This window comes from Nerophis ophidion, linkage group LG28 (genome assembly GCF_033978795.1).
Source record: "Nerophis ophidion isolate RoL-2023_Sa linkage group LG28, RoL_Noph_v1.0, whole genome shotgun sequence".
NCBI lineage: Eukaryota > Metazoa > Chordata > Actinopteri > Syngnathiformes > Syngnathidae > Nerophis > Nerophis ophidion.
The window spans coordinates 15,762,379-15,782,978 of record NC_084638.1 but is presented as its reverse complement, the minus strand read 5'-3'; the positions used below and the strand labels follow the sequence as shown (position 1 = coordinate 15,782,978).

The 20,600-nt window shown below is 37.7% G+C and overlaps 2 protein-coding genes across 3 annotated transcripts; both read left to right on the top strand.

Annotated features, from left to right (window-relative positions):
- The first annotated feature begins 1,974 nt into the window (after window positions 1-1,974).
- On the top strand, window positions 1,975-8,737 carry LOC133545338 (gastrula zinc finger protein XlCGF28.1-like). The gene is made up of 2 exons (XM_061890822.1): window positions 1,975-2,411; window positions 6,541-8,737. Exons 1-2 carry the CDS (start codon window positions 2,285-2,287, stop codon window positions 7,884-7,886), a joined length of 1,473 nt encoding a protein of 490 aa, XP_061746806.1. The 5' UTR covers window positions 1,975-2,284; the 3' UTR covers window positions 7,887-8,737.
- Window positions 8,738-10,642: 1,905 nt separating this feature from the next.
- Window positions 10,643-19,932, top strand: LOC133545307 (zinc finger protein 436-like). 2 transcript variants are annotated; one of them, XM_061890752.1, is made up of 4 exons: window positions 10,643-11,298; window positions 13,217-13,435; window positions 15,502-15,684; window positions 17,985-19,932. In XM_061890752.1, exons 1-4 carry the CDS (start codon window positions 11,175-11,177, stop codon window positions 19,235-19,237), a joined length of 1,779 nt encoding a protein of 592 aa, XP_061746736.1. In that variant the 5' UTR covers window positions 10,643-11,174; the 3' UTR covers window positions 19,238-19,932. The 2 variants fall into 2 exon arrangements, with proteins under 2 accessions (XP_061746736.1, XP_061746737.1); XM_061890753.1 differs by lacking the exon at window positions 15,502-15,684 and having other exon boundaries at window positions 10,644-11,298.
- Window positions 19,933-20,600: the final 668 nt, after the last annotated feature.

The following is a 20,600-nucleotide window of genomic DNA, read 5'->3' as shown; positions in this document are numbered from 1 at the left end:
AAGTACTTAAGAGTTGCAATGCATACCGAAATGACATATGTGCCATTTTGTGTTTTACACTGCAGCATCTATTCAAGCAGCAGCACATTTACTGCTGGGAGACAGACTCGGCTGCACCCATTTCATTTAGAAAAGTGTAAGGTTGGAAACTTCTCTTGTTGCCTTATTTGTGTTTAATTTAAGTAAATATTGGGGAAGAATTTCATTGAACAAAAAAGTTTTTTAGTATTCTATTTTGAAAGTAAACCGGATAATTTATTAATATGTTGGAACGTGGCTTCCTGTCCCACAGAAGCAGATCTGAGCTCCATTGACCTGCCGCATTGTGCCATCTGGCAAATATAAGAGCTCTGCTTATATTTAACGCAGGGTTGTGGTACGGCACCGACAAAGGGTTCGACAACAATGGAAATAGACACATTGATTTGAATTGAAATTTAAAAATTCCTCGCCACATCCAGTGCATATCCGGGGTATCAGTACGCGCATTTGTATTGTTTGCACATACTGTTTAGCTGTGACAATCCCATTCAAGAGCAGACAAACATTACAGGGAGACAGAACAGGATCGCTGACGGGTCTGACAACTTCCGGCGCCCCTTACAAAAAAGGTGAGAAACAAGTAAACGCTAGGGAGAGAGGTGAGTAAAATGAAAAAAAAAATGAAAAAAAACAGTCAATGCTTGGCCCCCTGGAGAAATGGTCCAGACTGAGGCCGAGGGAAGAGAGAGAAAAAAACTCATAGCCATAGCACACATAAACATATGTGTAAGAGTCAAACATCAAAGAACACAAAATACATTAAAAGAGCAGAGCTGATGCAACCAGCTGCCACTCCAGCAGTGCTATTTCTACATACTGCTACAAAAGTAAAAGAACAGCAACAAAAAATAATTAACCAATAATATATATTGTGCACATACGATTGCAACTTACATAGACAAGCAACCAAACAAAAACATAATTTCAACACTCCTATACACTGTGGGGGCCTCTGCGGTGTTCCACGCCATCATCTGCTGGGGTGGGAGGAGCATGGCCAGAGTCAGGAGCAACCAAGAGAGCCGCCCACCAACTCTTGGCCAGTGTCCTGTCCGCATGGATGAGCGAGGATGCGTGCAAGAAGACCGAGGTGTCCAATACCTGCTCATTCAGCCACGACACTGTGAAGCTTGTCCGTAACCGGCGCTCAGCACCAGCTCCGCAGCCCTCTCTCTTCATCCGTATCTCCTCCAGTCTCTCCAAATGGACTCTGGTGTGGCAGAGACCCAGCAGCTGGTGTCCAGTAGGCAGATCCAGAAGTTCACAAAAAAGCACCACAGAAGTCACAAAAGTGCCACCCCTTGTCACACAGTCCCAAAGGGTCCCCAACCAAAAGGCAAACAAACCCCACATGAAAACAAAAGGGAAACAGCAGGAACAGAAAAGGATGACACAAGAGCACAGAGCTCCTGCCACCAGCAGCCACTACAGCGGCGCCATCTTAATGAAATACTTTTATGTTTTTGTAATGTATAAAAAAGAATATCTAACCTCGGAGTAAAATCGAACAAGAACATGAAAATGAACAAGGTGTATCGCCACAATTTCAACCACTTTTACGCTTCTGTCATTGTAATGAATGACGCACGGGGGCGCCACTAACTCCCATCGCATAATTAATTTTTAAAATATTGATATTTTTAAACGAAGCACTTACTGTAACCTAACAAAAAACAATTTAACATTTTCTGAATTCTGAAATAACTTATTATAAAATAATACAAAATCGATTTATTTTCCATTTAAGGCTGCTGAACACATCTTTCATGTTTGTGTACTGATCTGTGCGGTTTCATAATGAATACCATATTTTTGATAACGTTTGTTTTGTATGTAATGGTTTATGATGACATTGTTATTGAAATACAGATGACACAAAAGAACCATGGTAAGTAAGTGTGGCAAAACAAGTTGTCGGAAGTGACGTCAGATACGCGCATGCGTGGACCGATCGGGTGATAAAGCAAGATGGCGTCTGACGGAGAAGTCCTAAACGCGGGCATTATATTTCTGTATTCTTACATATATGTTGTTTAATAGAGTACACACGGTTAATAATTGTTTGTAGTCGGATGCATTTTGACACTTCTCCTGTTTAATAGCTTCATTCAAGGTAGCTTGCAGCTAGTTTAGCTGGCTAGTTAGCTTAGCTTGTTAGCTGCTAACAAAGAGACGCGGAAGTTATTTAAACATCGCTAAGTAGGGAACTAATGTGAGTGTAAAGTGTTGTGATTGTGTGAAAATGTGCGAAAGAACGTCAGCAATGTATGAAAAGGAACTGTGTCCAACAAAAGAGGAGAAGGAGCGACAACATCAACTACTGGATGTTTATTATAAGAAACATCATCAAGTTGTGTTACACAGAACAGGTTTGTTTACTTCTTACTCTCACATCTTTAATAACTTTATACTTGATTATGAACACAATTCTTAAATATATTGTGTATAAGAATTTTGGTTGTCTTGTGAGGATGATGTACATACAGTCGTGGTCAAAGGTTTACATACACTTGTAAAGAACATAATGTCATGGCTGGCTTGAGTATCCAATAATTTCTACAACTCTCATTGTTTTGTGATAGAGTGATTGGAACACATACTTGTTGGTCCCAAAAAACATTCATGAAGTTTGGTTCTTTTATGAATTTATTATGGGTCTACTGAAAATGTGACCAAATATGCTGGGTCAAAAGTATTAAAACAATGTTATATGCAGTCTATAATATATATGGCAATGACAGTAGGAATGGTGTTCCAGGAATTAAAGGCCTCACCCTTTCTCCTCCAAACATATTGCTGGGTATTGTGGCCAAACGGCTCAATTTTTGTTTCATCACATGGACAAAGATAAAAGTTTCTGGAGTAAAGTTATGTGGTCAGATGAAACAAAAATTGAGCTGTTTGGCCACAATATCCAGCAATATGTTTGGAGGAGACAATGCGAGGTATTTAATCCCAGGAACACCATTACCACTGTCAAGCACGGTGGTGGTAGTATTATGCTATGGGTCTGTTTTGCTACCAATGGAACTGGTGCTTTTAATGTTACAATGAAAAAGGAAGATTATCTCCAAATTCTTCAGGCCAACCTAAAATCATCAGCCCGGAGGTTGGGTCTTGGGCGTAGTTGGGTCTTCCAAAAGGACAATGACCCCAAACACACATCAAAAGTGGTAAAGGAATGGCTAATTTGGGCGAGAATTAAGGTTTTAGAATGGCCTTCCCAAAGTCCTGACTTAAATGTGTGGACATTACTAAAGAAGTAAGTCCATGTCAGAAAACCAACACATTTAGCTAACTTGCACCAGTTTTGTCAAGTGGAGTGGTCAAAAATTCAACCAGAAGCTTGTGGATGGCAATCAAAAGTGCCTTATTGCAGTGTAAGTAAATATTAACATTGCTGTATGTACGTACGTATAAACTTAAACATCAGTTTTCTCAGGGTGGCGTGGAAGGTGTTTATCTCTAAATCACAAAAAAGCTTGCTGGCACTACTACCCCTGGCCTTTCTGAGCAGGATTCTGAGACAGTCATTATATGCAACCCGGAGTTTGCACAATCTCTCTTTCTTGAACCTCACCCAGAGGGGTGCTGTGTACATAGGGGTGCAGTAAGCTCTAAACAAGTACACCTTCACTTCATCAGAGCAGTAATGACATTTTCTCACCAGCATATTGGCCTGGACATACAGCATTCTTCTCTGTCCAAGCATGTCAGCATCATCCTCCATCTTGTCATTGATGATGTGGCCTAAGTATTTGACATTGTTGCACACGGACAGGGTTTGACCAGACAAATAGAAACCTGGGAAATTAAGATGTTGATCCTCCTTGGTCCTACATATCATTATCTTACTCTTTGTGGCATTATACTTTATGTCAAACTTGACTCCATAGTCTGAGCATATGTTAAGAAGCTGGTGGAACCCTGCACTACTGGGAGATATAATGGCCAAATCATCAGCGTACATAAAGTGGTTGATGAAGGTGTTCCCCAAGATGCATCCTGTTCTGCATTCTCCCACTGCCTTGACAGGTTATCCATAGACAGGCTAAATAGGCCTGGTGATAGAAGCCCACCCTGTCGTACCACATTGCCAACTCTAAAGGGAGAGGATAAACTACTCCCCCATTTTACCTGCTTCGTCTGCCTGTTGTACCAATATGCCAGAATATACCCAGAACACCCCTATGCTTCAGATTGGTGAAGAGTTTGAGATGGTTGACTCTGTCAAATGCCTTAGATGCATCAATAAACCCTACCAACATTGTAGGGCCGTGCGCTCTGTATTTTTCTACTGCTTCTTCTAAAGCATAAATACACAAGTCAGTGATGTACTTGCTCTTGAAGCCAAATTGGTTGTCTGCGGTGCAAATAAGATCCCCAACTCTGTATGTTATCACACTTTCCAGTACTTTAGATAGCATGCTGGCTCGGGCGATAGGTTGATAATTGTCCATAGTTCCTACCTTACTAGCCTTGTCTTTAATGACAGGTACTAAAATAACTGTCAGCATAGCAGCTGGCAGGATGCCATGCATTACCAACCTACCAATATATACCTACTGCATGTACATAAAACCCTAATGGAGGGGTTCGATTATGTTTTAAGTTCTTTGTAGGCGGAATAGTGTGACTCTAATATTCTCTATTGTAAGCAGACTTTTAGATTGCATCTATTTACTATTCAGAATGCAAAATACAAAGGCGAAATACAAAAAAAGTGTTGTTCCCTTTTACGTGAAGTGAAGTATATTTATTTAGCGCTTTTCTCCAGTGACTCAGAGCGCTTTACAGAGTCAAACCCATGATCTAAGTTACATTTAAACCAGTGTGGGTGGCACTGGGAGCAGGTAGGTAAATTACCTTGCTCATGGAAACAACGGCAGTGACTAGGATCAAACCTTGAACCGGCGAGTTGCTGGCATGGCTGCTCTACCCACCGAGCCAAGCTGGCCTTAGAATATATGAAATTCTATCAAAATCGTAAATACATTCTAGAAATGTCTCAATAATTCCGTGAACAATATTTGTATTGAGGAACTTTCTAATGTAACGTGTTTCTATCTACACTTCTGTTAAAATGTAATAATCACTTAAACTTCTGTTTTGTTAAAATGTAATAAGCACTTGATTTGTTTTTTGATACTTTAAATTTAAGAGTTTTACCAGGATTTCTGTGAATCATTAAAAAGCATTAAAAGTCATTCAATAGTCTTTTCCTAAATTGAGGCCCTAAATGGTATTAAAAAACATTAAATGCGATGACCAGAGGCATTAAAATATTCATGCAATATATAAATGAATATGACCGATATAAATGAAAATAAACCTAATAACTTAATTGTTGCCGTCATCAATACATTGCTATGTCTGTGTGTTTCCTTCTTGGTCTGTGGATTTTAAACTAGACTAAGAGGTCTCACTCTGTGCATCGCTCTCAGCACCTGAGCATGTGTATTCCACAGTAGACTTACATGAACAAAGTGAGCCTCTTGTCACTCATTCACAATCTTTGTTTTGGCTACTTTCAATTCTCCTCCACACATTTTCCTGTGTGCAGTAGTGTTAGCGACACTCACTTTCATGTTGGAGATGGAAATAGTCATTTTAATACAAAGCTGTAATACAGGTCCCCATATAACTGCCCAGGATATGCCTGTTATATGATTTTTTAATTTCAGGCCCTTTAGAATTAGCATGTTTTCATCCATTTGTGTCAAGGGAAGTTAAATTAGGTCTGAAAACATTTGACAAGTTGACTTCATATCCATTAGGACTTTTCAAAGTGTAGAATACCACCCGCCTTAAACAGAATACTTTACTTTGAAAGTAACCTACATTATTTATTTTGTGTTTATGCATGACTTCCTGTCCCACACGAGCAGATTTTAGCTCAATTGAACCGCCTTGTTGTGTCGACCACTAAATATAGAAGCCAGGTGGTGGAAGCTGACGCAATGACTTGAAAACAAAAACGAAACTGGTCTGCCGCCGTGGCGCCGCCGTTCCACATTCAGTGGAAATCCCCAGTTACACTTAAAAATGTTGCTAGACGAGATAAATGAAACCACAAAACAACAGGAAATACACTTTCAACCCACAGCATTCGCAGTGAGCAAAGTCAACCACAAGATGGCAGCATAGCAGAGACAACAATACAGAATACAGATTTACACTGTAAACGACCTAATATTTTCTCCAAGTTTATACAAAAGTAAATGACATTAAAATCACAGGGGGGCGCTTGAGCCTATCCCAGCTGCACTTAAGTTGTAGGGAATTTATCGCAATATAGATTTTAGGCCATATTGCCCACCTCTCGTAAAAAGTGGTTTATTTTCCTGTGAATAATGTTGTAAAGAGCAGTGTGTTTGTTTTCAGGCCAGTTCATATAATAACTTGTTATTTTAAGTACATGTAAACTTACTGACTGCCTCGTGTGATGGAGAAAATCTGGACATTTCTCAAGCATGTTTGTCATTTTGTGTCCCGCAGACGGCTGTGAAGAACAACTTCTGCCTGAAAAACAGGAGTGTAGCTTCAGGACGGTGAAGGATGATCCATCAAAGAGGAAAACCAGGTGTCACGGACCCTCTGGCGTCTCCTTTTCTTCTTTGACACAGACCCTTCCCTGTAAAAAGGAAGAGGAAGACTCACTGATGCCCCACTTTAAAGAGGAAGAGGAGGAACACAGCATCAGTCAGGAGGGAGATCATCTTGAAGGACTGGTGGAGTTCCCAGTGACTGGTGTCCCTGTGAAGAGTGAAGATGATGAGGTCAAAGGTGAAAGTGAGGAGAAGAGAGAGGCGGAGCCTCCAAGCAGCAGCTCAACACAACGCATGACAACAGAAGCTGATGGAGACCACTGTGGAGGATCACAAGCAGACAAGCTCTTAGCTCCACTATCAGATAGTGAGGACACAACGTCACACTCTCCTGACACTGATGATGAAGACTCTAAAGATGATAAGACATGTCACACTGACAACACTCACTTCACATGTTCTCACTGTGACAAATCATTTAAATACCATTGTCGTCTAAAAGCACACATGATAACACACACTGAAGAAAAACCTTTTTCCTGTTCAACCTGTGGAAGAGGTTTTACACGAAGTCAGAGTTTGAAATTACACAGGATAATACACACTGAAGAAAAACCTTTTATATGTTTAATCTGTAATAAAGGTTTTGTCGTAAGTAACCATCTGAAAGTGCACATGAGAACACACACTGGTGAAAAACCTTTTATCTGTTCAATCTGTGGTAAAGGTTTTGTACAAAATAACAATTTGAAAGTACACATTAGAACACACACTGGTGAAAAACATTTTATCTGTTCAGTCTGTGGTAAACGTTTTGTTCGAAGTCACAATTTGAAAGTGCACATGAAAACACACACTGGTGAAAATACGGTTTCCTGTTCAACCTGTGGTAAAGGTTTTACACAAAGTCAGAATTTGAAAGTACACATGAGAATGCACACTGGTGAAAAACCTTTTTCCTGTTCAATTTGTGGTAAAGGTTTTACACATGGTCAACATTTGAAAGAACACACGAGAACGCACACTGGCGAAAAAACTTTTTCCTGTTCAATCTGTGGTAAACGTTTTACAGAAAGTCAACATTTGAAAAGACACACTAGAACACACACTGGTGAAAAATTGCATTCCTGTTCAATCTGCAACAAAAGCTTTTGTGAACGATCAACACTTTTAAGACACATGAGAACACACCCAGAAGAGAAAGTGTTGAGTTGCAGTGTGTGTGGTGAACGATTCTCTTATAAGTACCAGTGTAAGAAACACAAGTGTGCTGGTGAGATCAGGAGCAGCAAATGAAACTGCAGGATTTGAAATAAACTGTCAAGACTTTAATTTTGACTTTCTAACAACATCAGCACATATAACATGTGACATTGTTGTGCTTTTGCCAGTCAAGTACATGCATTAATATGCAACATTGTGTACTTTTATTAAAAATTGAGCAGAACAATTTAACTGAAAAGGTGGGCGTAATCAGTATAAGACATTTTATAAATAAAATAAACATTTTATGTGTATATATATATTCATCATACAATTTCAGACTTATTCATAATGATGTTTTTTTATAGGTGTTTGAAATATTGAAGTGTTCCATATTTTTTTCAAATTTTTTATAATCCCATAGATTAGCACTTTTTATATGATATAGATATGTACTGGTTGTCTGTCTATCTGTGTTGGCCCTGCGATGAGGTGGTGACTTGTCCAGGGTGTACCCCGCCTTCCGCCCGATTGTAGCTGAGATAGGCGCCAGCTCCCCCCGCGACCCCAAAAGGGAATAAGCGGTAGAAATGGATGGATGGATGGATGGTTCACATCTGAAACATTTTCTGGACAACTTCAGGGAGCATATTATTATTTATTTTACACATCATTTGAACAATTGTCTTATACAATTTTAAAATATGTGACTTTTTGAATTATTTGTTGGGTCTCTATAATCCATTTTATTAATTATCTTTATTAATATATTTTGTAATATGATGATTATGTTGTGATTGTTTTATATGTATGTCCCCAGACCTTTATTCAATATAAAAGTGAGAGAAAATGGCTGAATTGTTTGTGGAAGGATTTTTTTGTTTTTATAAACTTACATATTTGGTTAAAATAAAATAAATAAAAATCCATTATTGTTTTTAAAACATTTTGTACGGTTTTTTTTCTCTCTTTTAACATCCCCAATACATTATCAATTTCAGTAAAAAAGTTTGGAGTGTCAGGCAAAAGTGAATATTGTACATCATCCCACAGAGATTTACTTTGCATCCATTCATAAAATAAACTGTTTATTTTGTTTTCCTATCACAGAAAGAACAAGTGTTGTCTTCAATTGCAAAACAACATCCTGAAATTATTTTAAGTGGTCAATTCTGTTTTTTTTTGTGTGTATGTGTTTTTTTATGAACTCCTTTGCCTGTGGAAGAACGGAAACGTTCAAGTTATGAGTATTTTTGTGTTTGTTTTGTTCCAGAGAAAATACAGCAAATAAGATATTGTAAAGAATTGTCTAATTTCAGAGTTTTAAATCTCTAATATTGTGTCCATCGACCAAAAGCCCAGAAAGTTTAGAAAAGAGTTCTGAAAAACATTACATGCTGTATTTAGAATATTTTAAACGGAAATCTTTATAATCGTTTTTAAATACTTTCGTCTATTTCCAGGTCGTACCTAATGAAATCTTAAAATATTATAATACTTTTATCACTCAATAAGTGCATCAGCGACCAAATGCCTTTTTCAAACCATTAGGGTTGTCAGCACCCAGACTTTGAAATAAGGGACATCTCAAGGGCAGTTGGAACATTTTTGGTGTCCCTTATAACATTTTGGTTTCCCCTATTTCAGTCCAGGCCTGAAAAAATGCTTAGAAAATGCTTTCAAAACACCAACATGCTTAGAAAATGAACTTTACACCTCCACTAGACCACTGTTGCACTTACTGTAAGTCCTATTCATACCACAATCACAAGACAATTGTTTTATTCAACCATACATTTATTTTTTCAAAATGTGCAAAACAGAAGGGAAAAAAATCAAAAAACCCAATTGGGATGGGTGCTGGATCAAAAAAGGAACACTTACAAGAACAAGAAAGGGAAAAAGGTCCGCACACACCGCCACACCAGTGTGAAAAAAGCGCTTGTTCGAAACGTCATATGAAATAAATCCCGATCAACGCAAAACAGAAATTTTGCAGTTTCTTCAAAAACATTTTCCATTAAACAGCTGGCACACAAGGACCAAACAGAAAGGTTGATAATATGGATGTTAACAATGTCCATGTGAATGTCCATATAAGACGAAAGACAATGCCCGTAAATGTCCTTCACCAGGGGACGTCCTGGTGACACTTCTGATTGATAATAAAGAAAAGAAGAACAATAGGAAAAACGTATTAGGAGTATGTTAGAAGCACAGCCTGTGGTGAAAAAAAAAAAAAATATATATATATATATATATATATATATATATATATATATATATATATATATATGCTGCTCCGCTGTGAACAGGACTCTCGCTGCTGTGTTGGATCCGCTTTGGACTGGATTCTCGCGACTGTGTTGGATCCATTGTGGATTGAACTTTCACAGTATCATGTTAGACCCGCTCGACATCCATTGCTTTCCTCCTCTCTAAGGTTCTCATAGTCATCATTGTCACCGACGTCCCGCTGGGTCATTATTGTCACCGATGTCCCACTGGGTGTGAGTTTTCCTTGCCCTTATGTGGGCCTACCGAGGATGTCGTGGTGGTTTGTGCAGCCCTTTGAGACACTAGTGATTTAGGGCTATATAAGTAAACATTGATTGATTGATATATATATATATATATATATATATATATATATATATATATATATATATATATATATATATATATACACAAATATACATAAACATTTTTAATGCTGCTTTTATTTATTTATTTATTTATTAGATGCCTTTAACTGAATATGCTCGAGCACATGTATATATAAATTAAAATAAAATACAATAAAAAGTTTAGTCACTCACCTATTTTTTTCTCCAGGGAAACTTTCTGCTGCTCTTCCTGCGGCCACGAAGAGCGGTCCTAGTGCCCTCCATGTATCCTAACCGCCATTGAACAAACAAAAAAAAGACGAACGACGAAGCCAACTTGGAAGTGGTCCATGGAAAGGTTGGTAGCGCGACCTCCTGTACTGTAGAATGTAGTATGGACCATAGGACAGGAAGAAGAAGTCCCGTTAAGAAGCTGTGGAGACCTAAGATGCTCTACTAGTCTGCTGGAAATCCAAAGAAGACGAAGGAGTAAAAAGCAAAATGGCGTTTGACAGAGAAGGCCTAAACGTGGCCACTGGCCATTATTGTTTCTCTATTTGTATATTTAGTGCATACATGTACGCATATATGTCGTGTAGTAGATGAAACATTCTTAGTCATTGTTTGTACCCGGATACATTAGTCTGAGCGCACTTTATCGCGTCTTGTGCTAGTTAGCTTAGCTTGTTAGCTGCTAACAAAGAGGCGCGGACGTTATCAACAAATCGCTAAGTAGAGATCAAATGTGAGAGTAAAGTGTTGTGATTGTGTGAAAATGTGCGAAAGAACGATAGCAAAGTATGAGGAGGAACTTTGGCCCGCAAAAGAGGAGAACAAGCGACAACATCAACTACTGGACGCTGTTTTCAAGAAACATCAAGTTGTGTTACACAGAACAGGTTTGTTTACTTCTTACTCTCACATCTTTACTAACTTTATGTTTCACACTTTTCTTCAATAGGAAGATGCTTTGTCTTGTAGGGATGATGCAATTCTTGGATTTCGATTCTTCGTGAAAACGAGACAGGTTGATGTTCCTCTCAGTTTGTAACAATGTGTGATTGATTAATTGAAGGAGTTATGAGAAGTTTGCAGAGGAAAGGGTACACTTTCATCACGGTACACATTCACTGCTACAAGAAAGCCTGAGCTGGTTTCAGTGGACATATTTGGTCACTCACACAGAACACAGTAATATGTAGAAAGTTGCATTTAAAGTATAAAAATACTGCTAGAAAATTAATTAAAATAAAATAAAAAGCAAAAGGCTTTGTCTATTCCCAGTTAGGAGCAGCCACAACCTGTAATGTCTTTTGAAGGAAGTAAGGGATTAACACTCCTTTATGGATAGGGAGTTCCACATTTTGGTGGTATAGCAGGCAAACAAATTAGAACCTTTTCTGGAGTGAAATCTGGGTTGAATGTGATTTTTCCAACTACCTCTGGTGTTATAATGGTGAATATATTTTGAAGTATCTAGACCGGTACAGCGATGAGGTGGCGACTTGTCCAGGGTGTACCCCGCCTTCCGCCCGATTGTAGCTGAGATAGGCGCCAGCGCCCCCCGCGATCCCAAAGGGAATAGGCGGTAGAAAACGGATGGATGGATGGATGGATAGACAGGTACATGGGTATTTTAGTGGTGTGGTGTATTTTGTACATTAGACCATCTGCAAGAAGACGTACACTGTCACCTACCAAGAGCCTCACCAAGTTAAGGAAATGGTTGGCGGAAAGGTGAGCCTGAGATGGACGGTTGAGTAGAAGCCCAATCATTTTGTTTTGGGCTGTCTGGAGTTTGTTTTTCAGGGCTTTTAAGACGTCATGGTACCAAACATGAACACTGTAGTCAAAGAGGGTCTAAATGAGTGCTTGTGTTAAAGTCTTAAGTGTATTTCCAACCACCAGTGGGGTGATCCTACTATGTAAGAATTAGGGTTGTACAATATACCGGTTTTAGTTTAGTACCACAATTCTAATTAACCATATTTGGTATTATACCACCTCTAAAAAGTAGTACTTCTATGATTACATCAATATATTTTGGCACCACATCTTCTTTTGTTTTTTAAACATTAATATTATGTTTATACACTTGGGAAATATGTCCGTGGACACATGAGGACTTTGAATATGACCAATGTATGATCCTGTAACTACTTGGTATCAGATTGATACCCAAATGTGTGGTATCATCCAAAACTAATGTAACTTATCCAAACAACAGAAGAATAAGTGATTATTACATTTTAACAGAAGTGTAGCTAGAACATGATTTAACAGAAAATAAGTACATATGACAGTAAATGAACAAGTAGATTAATAATCCAACAAAATGACCACAAAAAAGTATGCTGCATGATGACAAAAACATGAATGTTTTTTTTAAATGATTTTGGAATTAAAATTTTTTTTCCATGATATTGAAGTTATGGTAATAACTATGTCATTACAAGATTGTGGTTAAGTTTAGAGATAAAGTTTAAGTGTAATAGACCATACACACAATAAAATATTTACACACTTTACACCAGTGAGTGTAAAGTTAAGAATCTCTCAATCAATGTTGCCTCGTACTTATTAATACACTTTTCAAATGGCCTCCCATCAAATTTCCAAGTCTGTTTTTGTACTCACTTTTGAATTAATAATAGTGACTGGAACAAGAGGAGGTATTTCCTGGGTATTTTTTGGTTGTTTTGCTACACACTCATAACACAACACACAAAAGAACACGAGTAATGTGATTGTGTTAACAGTGTCAGTCCAAAATTATTTCTATTCTCTCTGTATCTTATTTACTTATTTACCCAACAGACGTCCATCAGCCCCCTCACATTAAAGAAGAAGATGAGGATCCACAGCCCCCCCACATTAAAGAGGAAGAGGAGGAAGTGTGGATCACTCAGGAGGGAGATTGTCTTCTAGGGCAGGAGGAGGCTGATCTCAGCAAGTTTCCACTGACTGTTGTCTCTGTGAAGACTGAAGAGCATGAAGACAAACCACCTGAGTCCTCACAGCTTCATCACAGTCCAAGTAAGCACAACATCCACATACCATTTTATTTTCAGGGCATTCAATCCATCACAACTGGACTCTTCACTTTGTCTTACAAGACGTTTGTCCTCTCATCCAAGTAGGCTTCATCACTTCATGCTCATAAACTTAAAGTCTTAAATCTAATCATTTGAATTTGGAGGGAAACTGCACTTTTTGGAGGAATTTTTTCAATCGTTAACTTTCACTTACAGATGTAGTGACCAACTGTATTTAGTGACAGTGGTTTTCTGAAGTGTTCCTGAGCCCATGTGGTGATATCCTTTCGAGATTGATGTCGGTTTTTGATAAAGTGCCGTCTGAGATATCAAAGGTCACAGTCATTCAGTGTTGGTTTCCGGCCATGCCGCTTACGTGGAGTGATTTCTCCAGATTCTCTGAACCTTTTGATGATGTTATGGACCGTATATGTTGAAATCCCTAAATTTCTTGCAATTGCACTTTGAGAAACGTTGTTCTTAAACTGTTTGACTATTTGCTCACGCAGTTGTGGACAAAGGGGTGTACCTCGCCCAATCCATTCCTTCAAAACCGCTCTAAAACAACACCTCCTGGCAACTTCAACCCTTTACTAATACCCTCCTCCATTCACACCTCATCTCCCCCGATTGTAAATAACCTAATGTAAACAATCAAATGTATTTCTAATGTATATACTTGTTCTTATGCTATCTGAACTCACTATGTTCTCTGCTGGCTGTACATATCCGACTCAGTGAGACCTACACTGTTTCAATGTCCATTTCTTTGTTGATGCAATTGTTGATGACTGAAGTACTGATATCAACCAAAGCTCCTCATCCCACCCCCCAGATTGTAAATAATGTAAATAATTCAATGTATATACTCTGATGATTAACTTGTGTGATGACTGCATTATGCCATGAATGGATTAACGTGGACCCCGACTTAAACAAGTTGAAAAACTTATTGGGGTGTTACCATTTAGTGGTCAATTTTACGGAATATGTACTGAACTGTGCAATCTACTAATAAAAGCTTTAATCAATCAATCAAACCTTTCTTGTGAAAGACTGAGCATTTTTTGGGAAGCTGTTTTTACACACCTGTGTGATGTTCCAAATAAGTGTTTGATGAGCATTCCTCAACTTTATCAGTATTTATTGCCACCTTTCCCAACTTCTTTGTCACGTGTTGCTGGCATCAAATTCTAAAGTTAATGATTATTTGCACAAAAAAAATGTTTATCAGTTTGAACATCAAATATGTTGTCTTTGTAGCATATTCAACTGAATATGGGTTGAAAAGGATTTGCAAATCATTGTATTCTGTTTATATTTACATCTAACACAATTTCCCAGCTCATATGGAAACAGGGTTTTTAAAACATGTCTTTTTAAAAGTTCCTTTTGGCCCAACCGATTAAATGAGCACAAAAAAATATTTTGCATGATGGCAAAAACATACCATATAAGTGATTTTGGATTTTCAGATTTTTTATGTCCATGATATTGATGTTATGGTAATTACTACCGGCAGGGGCGCCGCTAGGGATTTTGGGCCCCATGAAAAGAATCTTTACAGAGCCCCTGTAGCTTTACAGGACCCCTCTGTGTTATAATTTCATCATCATTAGGAGCCTCTCCGGGGGTCCCTCCATTATGGGTTCCTAGAATCTGTCTCCTTTACCCCCCCTTTTCGGCGCCCCTGACTACCAGTATGTCATTACAAGATTGTGGTTTAGTTTAGAGATAAAGTTTAGGTGTCATAGACTGTATACACAATAAAATATTTACGCACTTTACATCAGTGTGTGTAAAGTTAAGAATGCCTCAATCAATGCAGCCTCGTAATTATAAAAACTTTTCAAATTGACCCCCATCAAATTTCCTGGTCGGTTTACCACTTTTGAATTAATTTTAGGAAAAAAAGATGTATTTCCCGTGTTTTTATTTTAATTTTTTTTGTTGTACACACTTTTAACACAAAACACTAAACAACACAAATCATTTCATTGTGTTAACAGTGTCAGTCCAAAACTATTTATATTCTCTCTTTATCTTATTTACCTATTTACCCAACAGACGTCCAGCAGCCCCCCCATATTAAAGAGGAAGAGGAGGAAGTGTGGATCAGTCAGGAGGGAGAGTGTCTTCTAGGGCAGGAGGAGGCTGATCTCAGCAAGTTTCCACTGACTGTTGTCTCTGTGAAGACTGAAGAGCATGAAGACAAACCAGCTGAGTCCTCACAGCTTCATCACAGTTCAAGTAAGCACAACATCCACATATCATTTTATTCTCAGGGCATTCAATCCATCACAACTGGACTCTTCACTTTGTCTTAAACACCTTTGTCCTCTCATCCAAGTAGGCTTCATCATTTCATGCTCATAGACTTAAAGTCTTAGTTCAATCAAAAACCAACCCAAATTGGGAAATGCACTATCATTCACAATCATTATAAAAGACATGACGATGGATATATATATATTTTTAAATCGCATTCTAACCCATAAAGGCAATGGAACCAATGGGAGGTCCCCTATAAGCATCCAAAAAGCGCCAACAATACTCTATTTGCGTTTCATGGCTTGAATACCAACCAAGTATTAGTGATATTGTTATTATAAGTGCTAACGCAGACATACTATTTATAGCTTGTGTCTATGTTGACATCACCGGCTGGTGAGTTTCTTCCTTGCCTCGGTGCTGGTGAAAAAATGTTCCAGATCATGACTCGTGCCTCTCACCTGGGTAGTAGAAAGATGAGGACGCACTCTGACAAGTTGGTACCCTTTGACAGCCAATTCAGACCCGGCAATGGCGAACGACACGAAAAGACGCTTAGCTTATCCCCCCTTTTCCATACAACGATTATGAGTCATTCTTCATCTACACTGGAATGTAACACGATTCTATCAGTCTGCGCCATAGTGACAGCAGAGCTTAAACAGTAAGTCATGTTTTACTATGTTTAATGGCTATCAGGACGTCTGCAGTGTGTAATATTCAGTGATGTTAAAAAAAAAAAAGAAAAGCAAAGGTTGTTATTTAGCGCTTTTCTAATAGTGATTCAGAGCGCTTTACATGGTGAAACCCATTATCTAAGTTACATTTAAACCCATGTGGGTGGCACTGGGAGCAGGTGGGTAAAATACCTTGCCCAAGGACACAACGGCAGTGACTAGGATCGAACCTGGAACCGTCGAGTTGCCTTAGAATGTATTAAATTCTATCAAAATCTCGAAAAATCGTAAATACATCCTAGAAATGTCTCAATAATTCCATGAAGAATATTTTTATTTAGGAACTTTCTAATGTATCGTGTTTCTATCTACACTTCTGTTAAAATGTAATAATCACTTTTTCTTCTCTTTTATTAAAATGTAATAATCACTTCTTTTGTTGTTTGATACTTTAGTTTTGGCTGATACTACAAATGTAGGTATCGATCCACTACCAAATAGTTACAAGACCAGTATCGGTCAGACCAATGCAGACACTAATATTTACATTTTTCAAGATAATTAAATAATACAATTTTTGTTCGCAATCATAATCAGACAAAAGCACAGGATGGTGGTGTCAGAATATCAATTGAATATTTAAATATGGCTCTGAATTAAATCATTTGGTTTTTGCCCTTAAAGTCTTCCTTTTTACTGAGTTTGTAAACAATAAAAAACTCAACACAATATATATACCATAATACAAAATATCGATCAAATTGCTGTAATTACCTTAGAATTGATATTATTCTTGGAATTGTTATTGTCGATTTTTGTATGGATCGGTCATCATTTGTTTAAAGTTAAGAGCTTTTGCAGGGTTTCTTTGTGTCAATACAAAGCATTAAAAGTCATTGAATGGACTTTGCCTAAATTAAGGCCTTAAATGGTGTTAAAAAGCATTAAATACAATGTCCAGAGGCATTAAAATATTCACGCAATCGTAGGTCGGCACCGATATAAATGAAAATAAACCTAATAACTTTATTCTTACAGTCATCAATATATTGCTATGTCTGTGTGTTTCCTTCTTGGTCTGTGGATTTTAAACTGGACTAAGAGGTCTCACTCTGTGCATGTATGGCTCTCAGCATCTGAGCATGTTTATTCCACACTACACCTTCCGTATTTACTGGACCATAGGGCGCACCGGATTATAAAGCGTACTGCCGATGAGTGGGTCTTTTCAGGTCTATTTTCATACAAAAGGCGCACCAGATTATAAAGCGCATTAAAAGAGTCATATATATATATATATATATATATATATATATATATATATATATATATATATATATATACACACTTTAACCCACTTTCTCCCAGTGCCACCCACACTGGTTTAAATGTAACTTAGATATTGGGTTTCACTATGTAAAGCGCTTTAAGTCATTAGAGAAAAAGCGCTATATAGATATCATTAACTTCACATTTATAAATCACATTTAAAATTTACCATAGTGTGTTTGTCCTCCACTGAGATTTCAGGCCAAATCATATAACTTGTTTGTTTTAAGTACTGGTAAACGTACTGCATGTTTGTCATTTTTTTTCCTGCAGACGTCTGTAAAGAACAACTTCTGCCTGAAAAACAGGAGTGTAGCTTCAGGATGGTGAAGGAGGATCCTTCAAAGAGGACGACCAGGCGCCACGGACCCTCTGGCGTCTCCTTTTCCTCTTTGACACAGACCCTTCCCTGTAAAAAGGAAGAGGAAAACTCACCGACGCCCCACATTAAAAAGGAAGCGATGGAACACAACATCAGTCAGGAGGGAGATGATCTTGAAGGACTGGTGGAGTTCCCAGTGACTGGTGTCCCTGTGAAGAGTGAAGATGATGAGGTCAAAAGTGAAAGTGAGGAGAAGAGAGAGGGGGAGCCTCCAAGCAGCAGCTCAACACAACACATGACAACAGAAGCTGATGGAGACCACAGTGGAGGATCACAAGCAGACAAGCTCTTAGCTCCACTATCAGATAGTGAGGACACAACGTCACACTCTCCTGACACTGATGATGAAGACTCTAAAGACGATAAGCCATGTCACACTGACAACACTCACTTCACATGTTCTCACTGTGACCAAACATTTAGATATCATTGTCACCTAAAAGCACACATGGGAAGACACACTGGAGAAAAAACATTTCCCTGTTCAATCTGTGGTAAAGGTTTTGTACACAGTCACCATTTGAAAGTGCATATGAGAATGCACAGTGGTGAAAAACCTTTTTCCTGTTCAACCTGTGGTAAAGGTTTTACACAAAGTCATGATTTGAAAGTACACATGAGAACACATACTGGTGAAAAACCGTTTTCTTGTTCAACCTGTGGTAAAGGTTTTACACAAAGTCAACATTTGAAAAGACACATGAGAACACACACTGGAGAAACACCTTATTCCTATTCAACCTGTAGTAAAGGTTTTACACAAAATCAACATTTGAAAGTGCACATGAGAACACACAGTAGTGAAAAACCTTTTTCCTGTTCAATCTGTGGTAAAGGTTTTGCACACAGTAACAATTTGAAAAGACATATGAGAACAGACACTGGTGAAAAATATTCTTCCTGTTCAACCTGTGGTAAAGGTTTTACACAAAGTCAGGATTTGAAAGTACACATAAGAACACACACTGGTGAAAAACCTTTTTCTTGTTCAACCTGTGGTAAAGGTTTTACTCAAAGTCAACATTTGAAAGTACACATGAGAACACACACTAATGAAAAACCTTTTTCCTGTTCAATCTGTGGTAAAGGTTTTACACAAAGTCAGAATTTGAAAAGACACAAGAGAACACACATTGGTGAATAATCACATTCCTGTTCAATCTGCAACAGAAGCTTTGGTGACCGACCATCCCTTGTAGCACCTATGAGAAGACACACAGGAGAGAAATTGTTGAGTTGCAGTGTGTGTGGTGAAAGATTCTCTTCTAAGTACCAGTGTAAGAAACACAAGTGTGCTGGTGAGAACAACAGCAGCAAATGAAACTGCAGGATTTGAAATAAACTGTCAAGACTTTAATTTAGATTTTCTAACATCAGCACATAAAACATGTGTGACATTGTTGTTTGTGTAACAATCTTTTAAATATGCTTATACATTTATGGATTAGATATTTTATCTTTGTTCTTTTTTCAGTGAAGTATATGCATTATTAATATGCAATCAAAGTTTGGAGTTTATTTTGTTTCCTTATCACAGAACTAACAAGTGTTGTCTTCAATTGCAAAACAAGATTCTAAAAAATATTTTAAGTGGTCAATTCTTTCTTTTTTTTCTTAAATGAACTCCTTTGCTTTTAGAAGAATGGAAACTTTCAAGTTATGAGTATTGTTTTTGTTCCAGAGAAAATACAGTAAAGGAGGAATAGTAAACAATTAAAAAGATGATATACTGTAACATCAATATTTTGGATGAAAGCCTTTTTAATTTTTATAATTATTTTTTTGGGTCACACATAACAATGAAATATTCAATAATAAAATACTTTTATCACTCAATAAGTGCATCAGCGACCAAATGCCTTTTTCAAACCATTGCTGTTCAAAGATGGATTTGTTTCTCATTTTAATATAAGAACAATTCTATAGTGGAGTATTGTGCGTAATGAAGTTGTGTTTGTAAATTTGTTTCCAGTACAACAATACTTGCTGGTAGGTATGGGTACTGTTCACTTCTAATTCCATGTTTTATGTGTTATATATGTAAATATATTGTGTGTTTGTATTTTGCCAACATGGTAGAATCACATGATAGGCAGGTTGTATCATGTTTTTCTGTCACCTTTGAGGAAATGGCATAAAGAGGAAGATGATAATATAATGTCACTCAGACAATGATGTACAGAACAGAGGATATTTAGTTCATTTTTATTTTTGGTTTTAGGCGATTCTTTTTATTATATTTTTTTCACAAAGCCTCTCCATTATCCAGCTGGTTAAAAAGAGATGGAAGGGGATAAGGAGGGGATGTATGAGGAAGGTATGGACATGGAAAGGACTAGAGGGCAGAGAAGAAAGAAGGGCAGAGGAGGTCATGAAGGAAAGTCGAACGCTAAAAGGGTAGAGAGGAAGAAAAAGATTATGGTAGATAAATGTAAGATTATGTATACATTTAAGTCAGATCAAGACATGATGGATATTAGTTTGATGACACTGGTTAAGGGATAAAG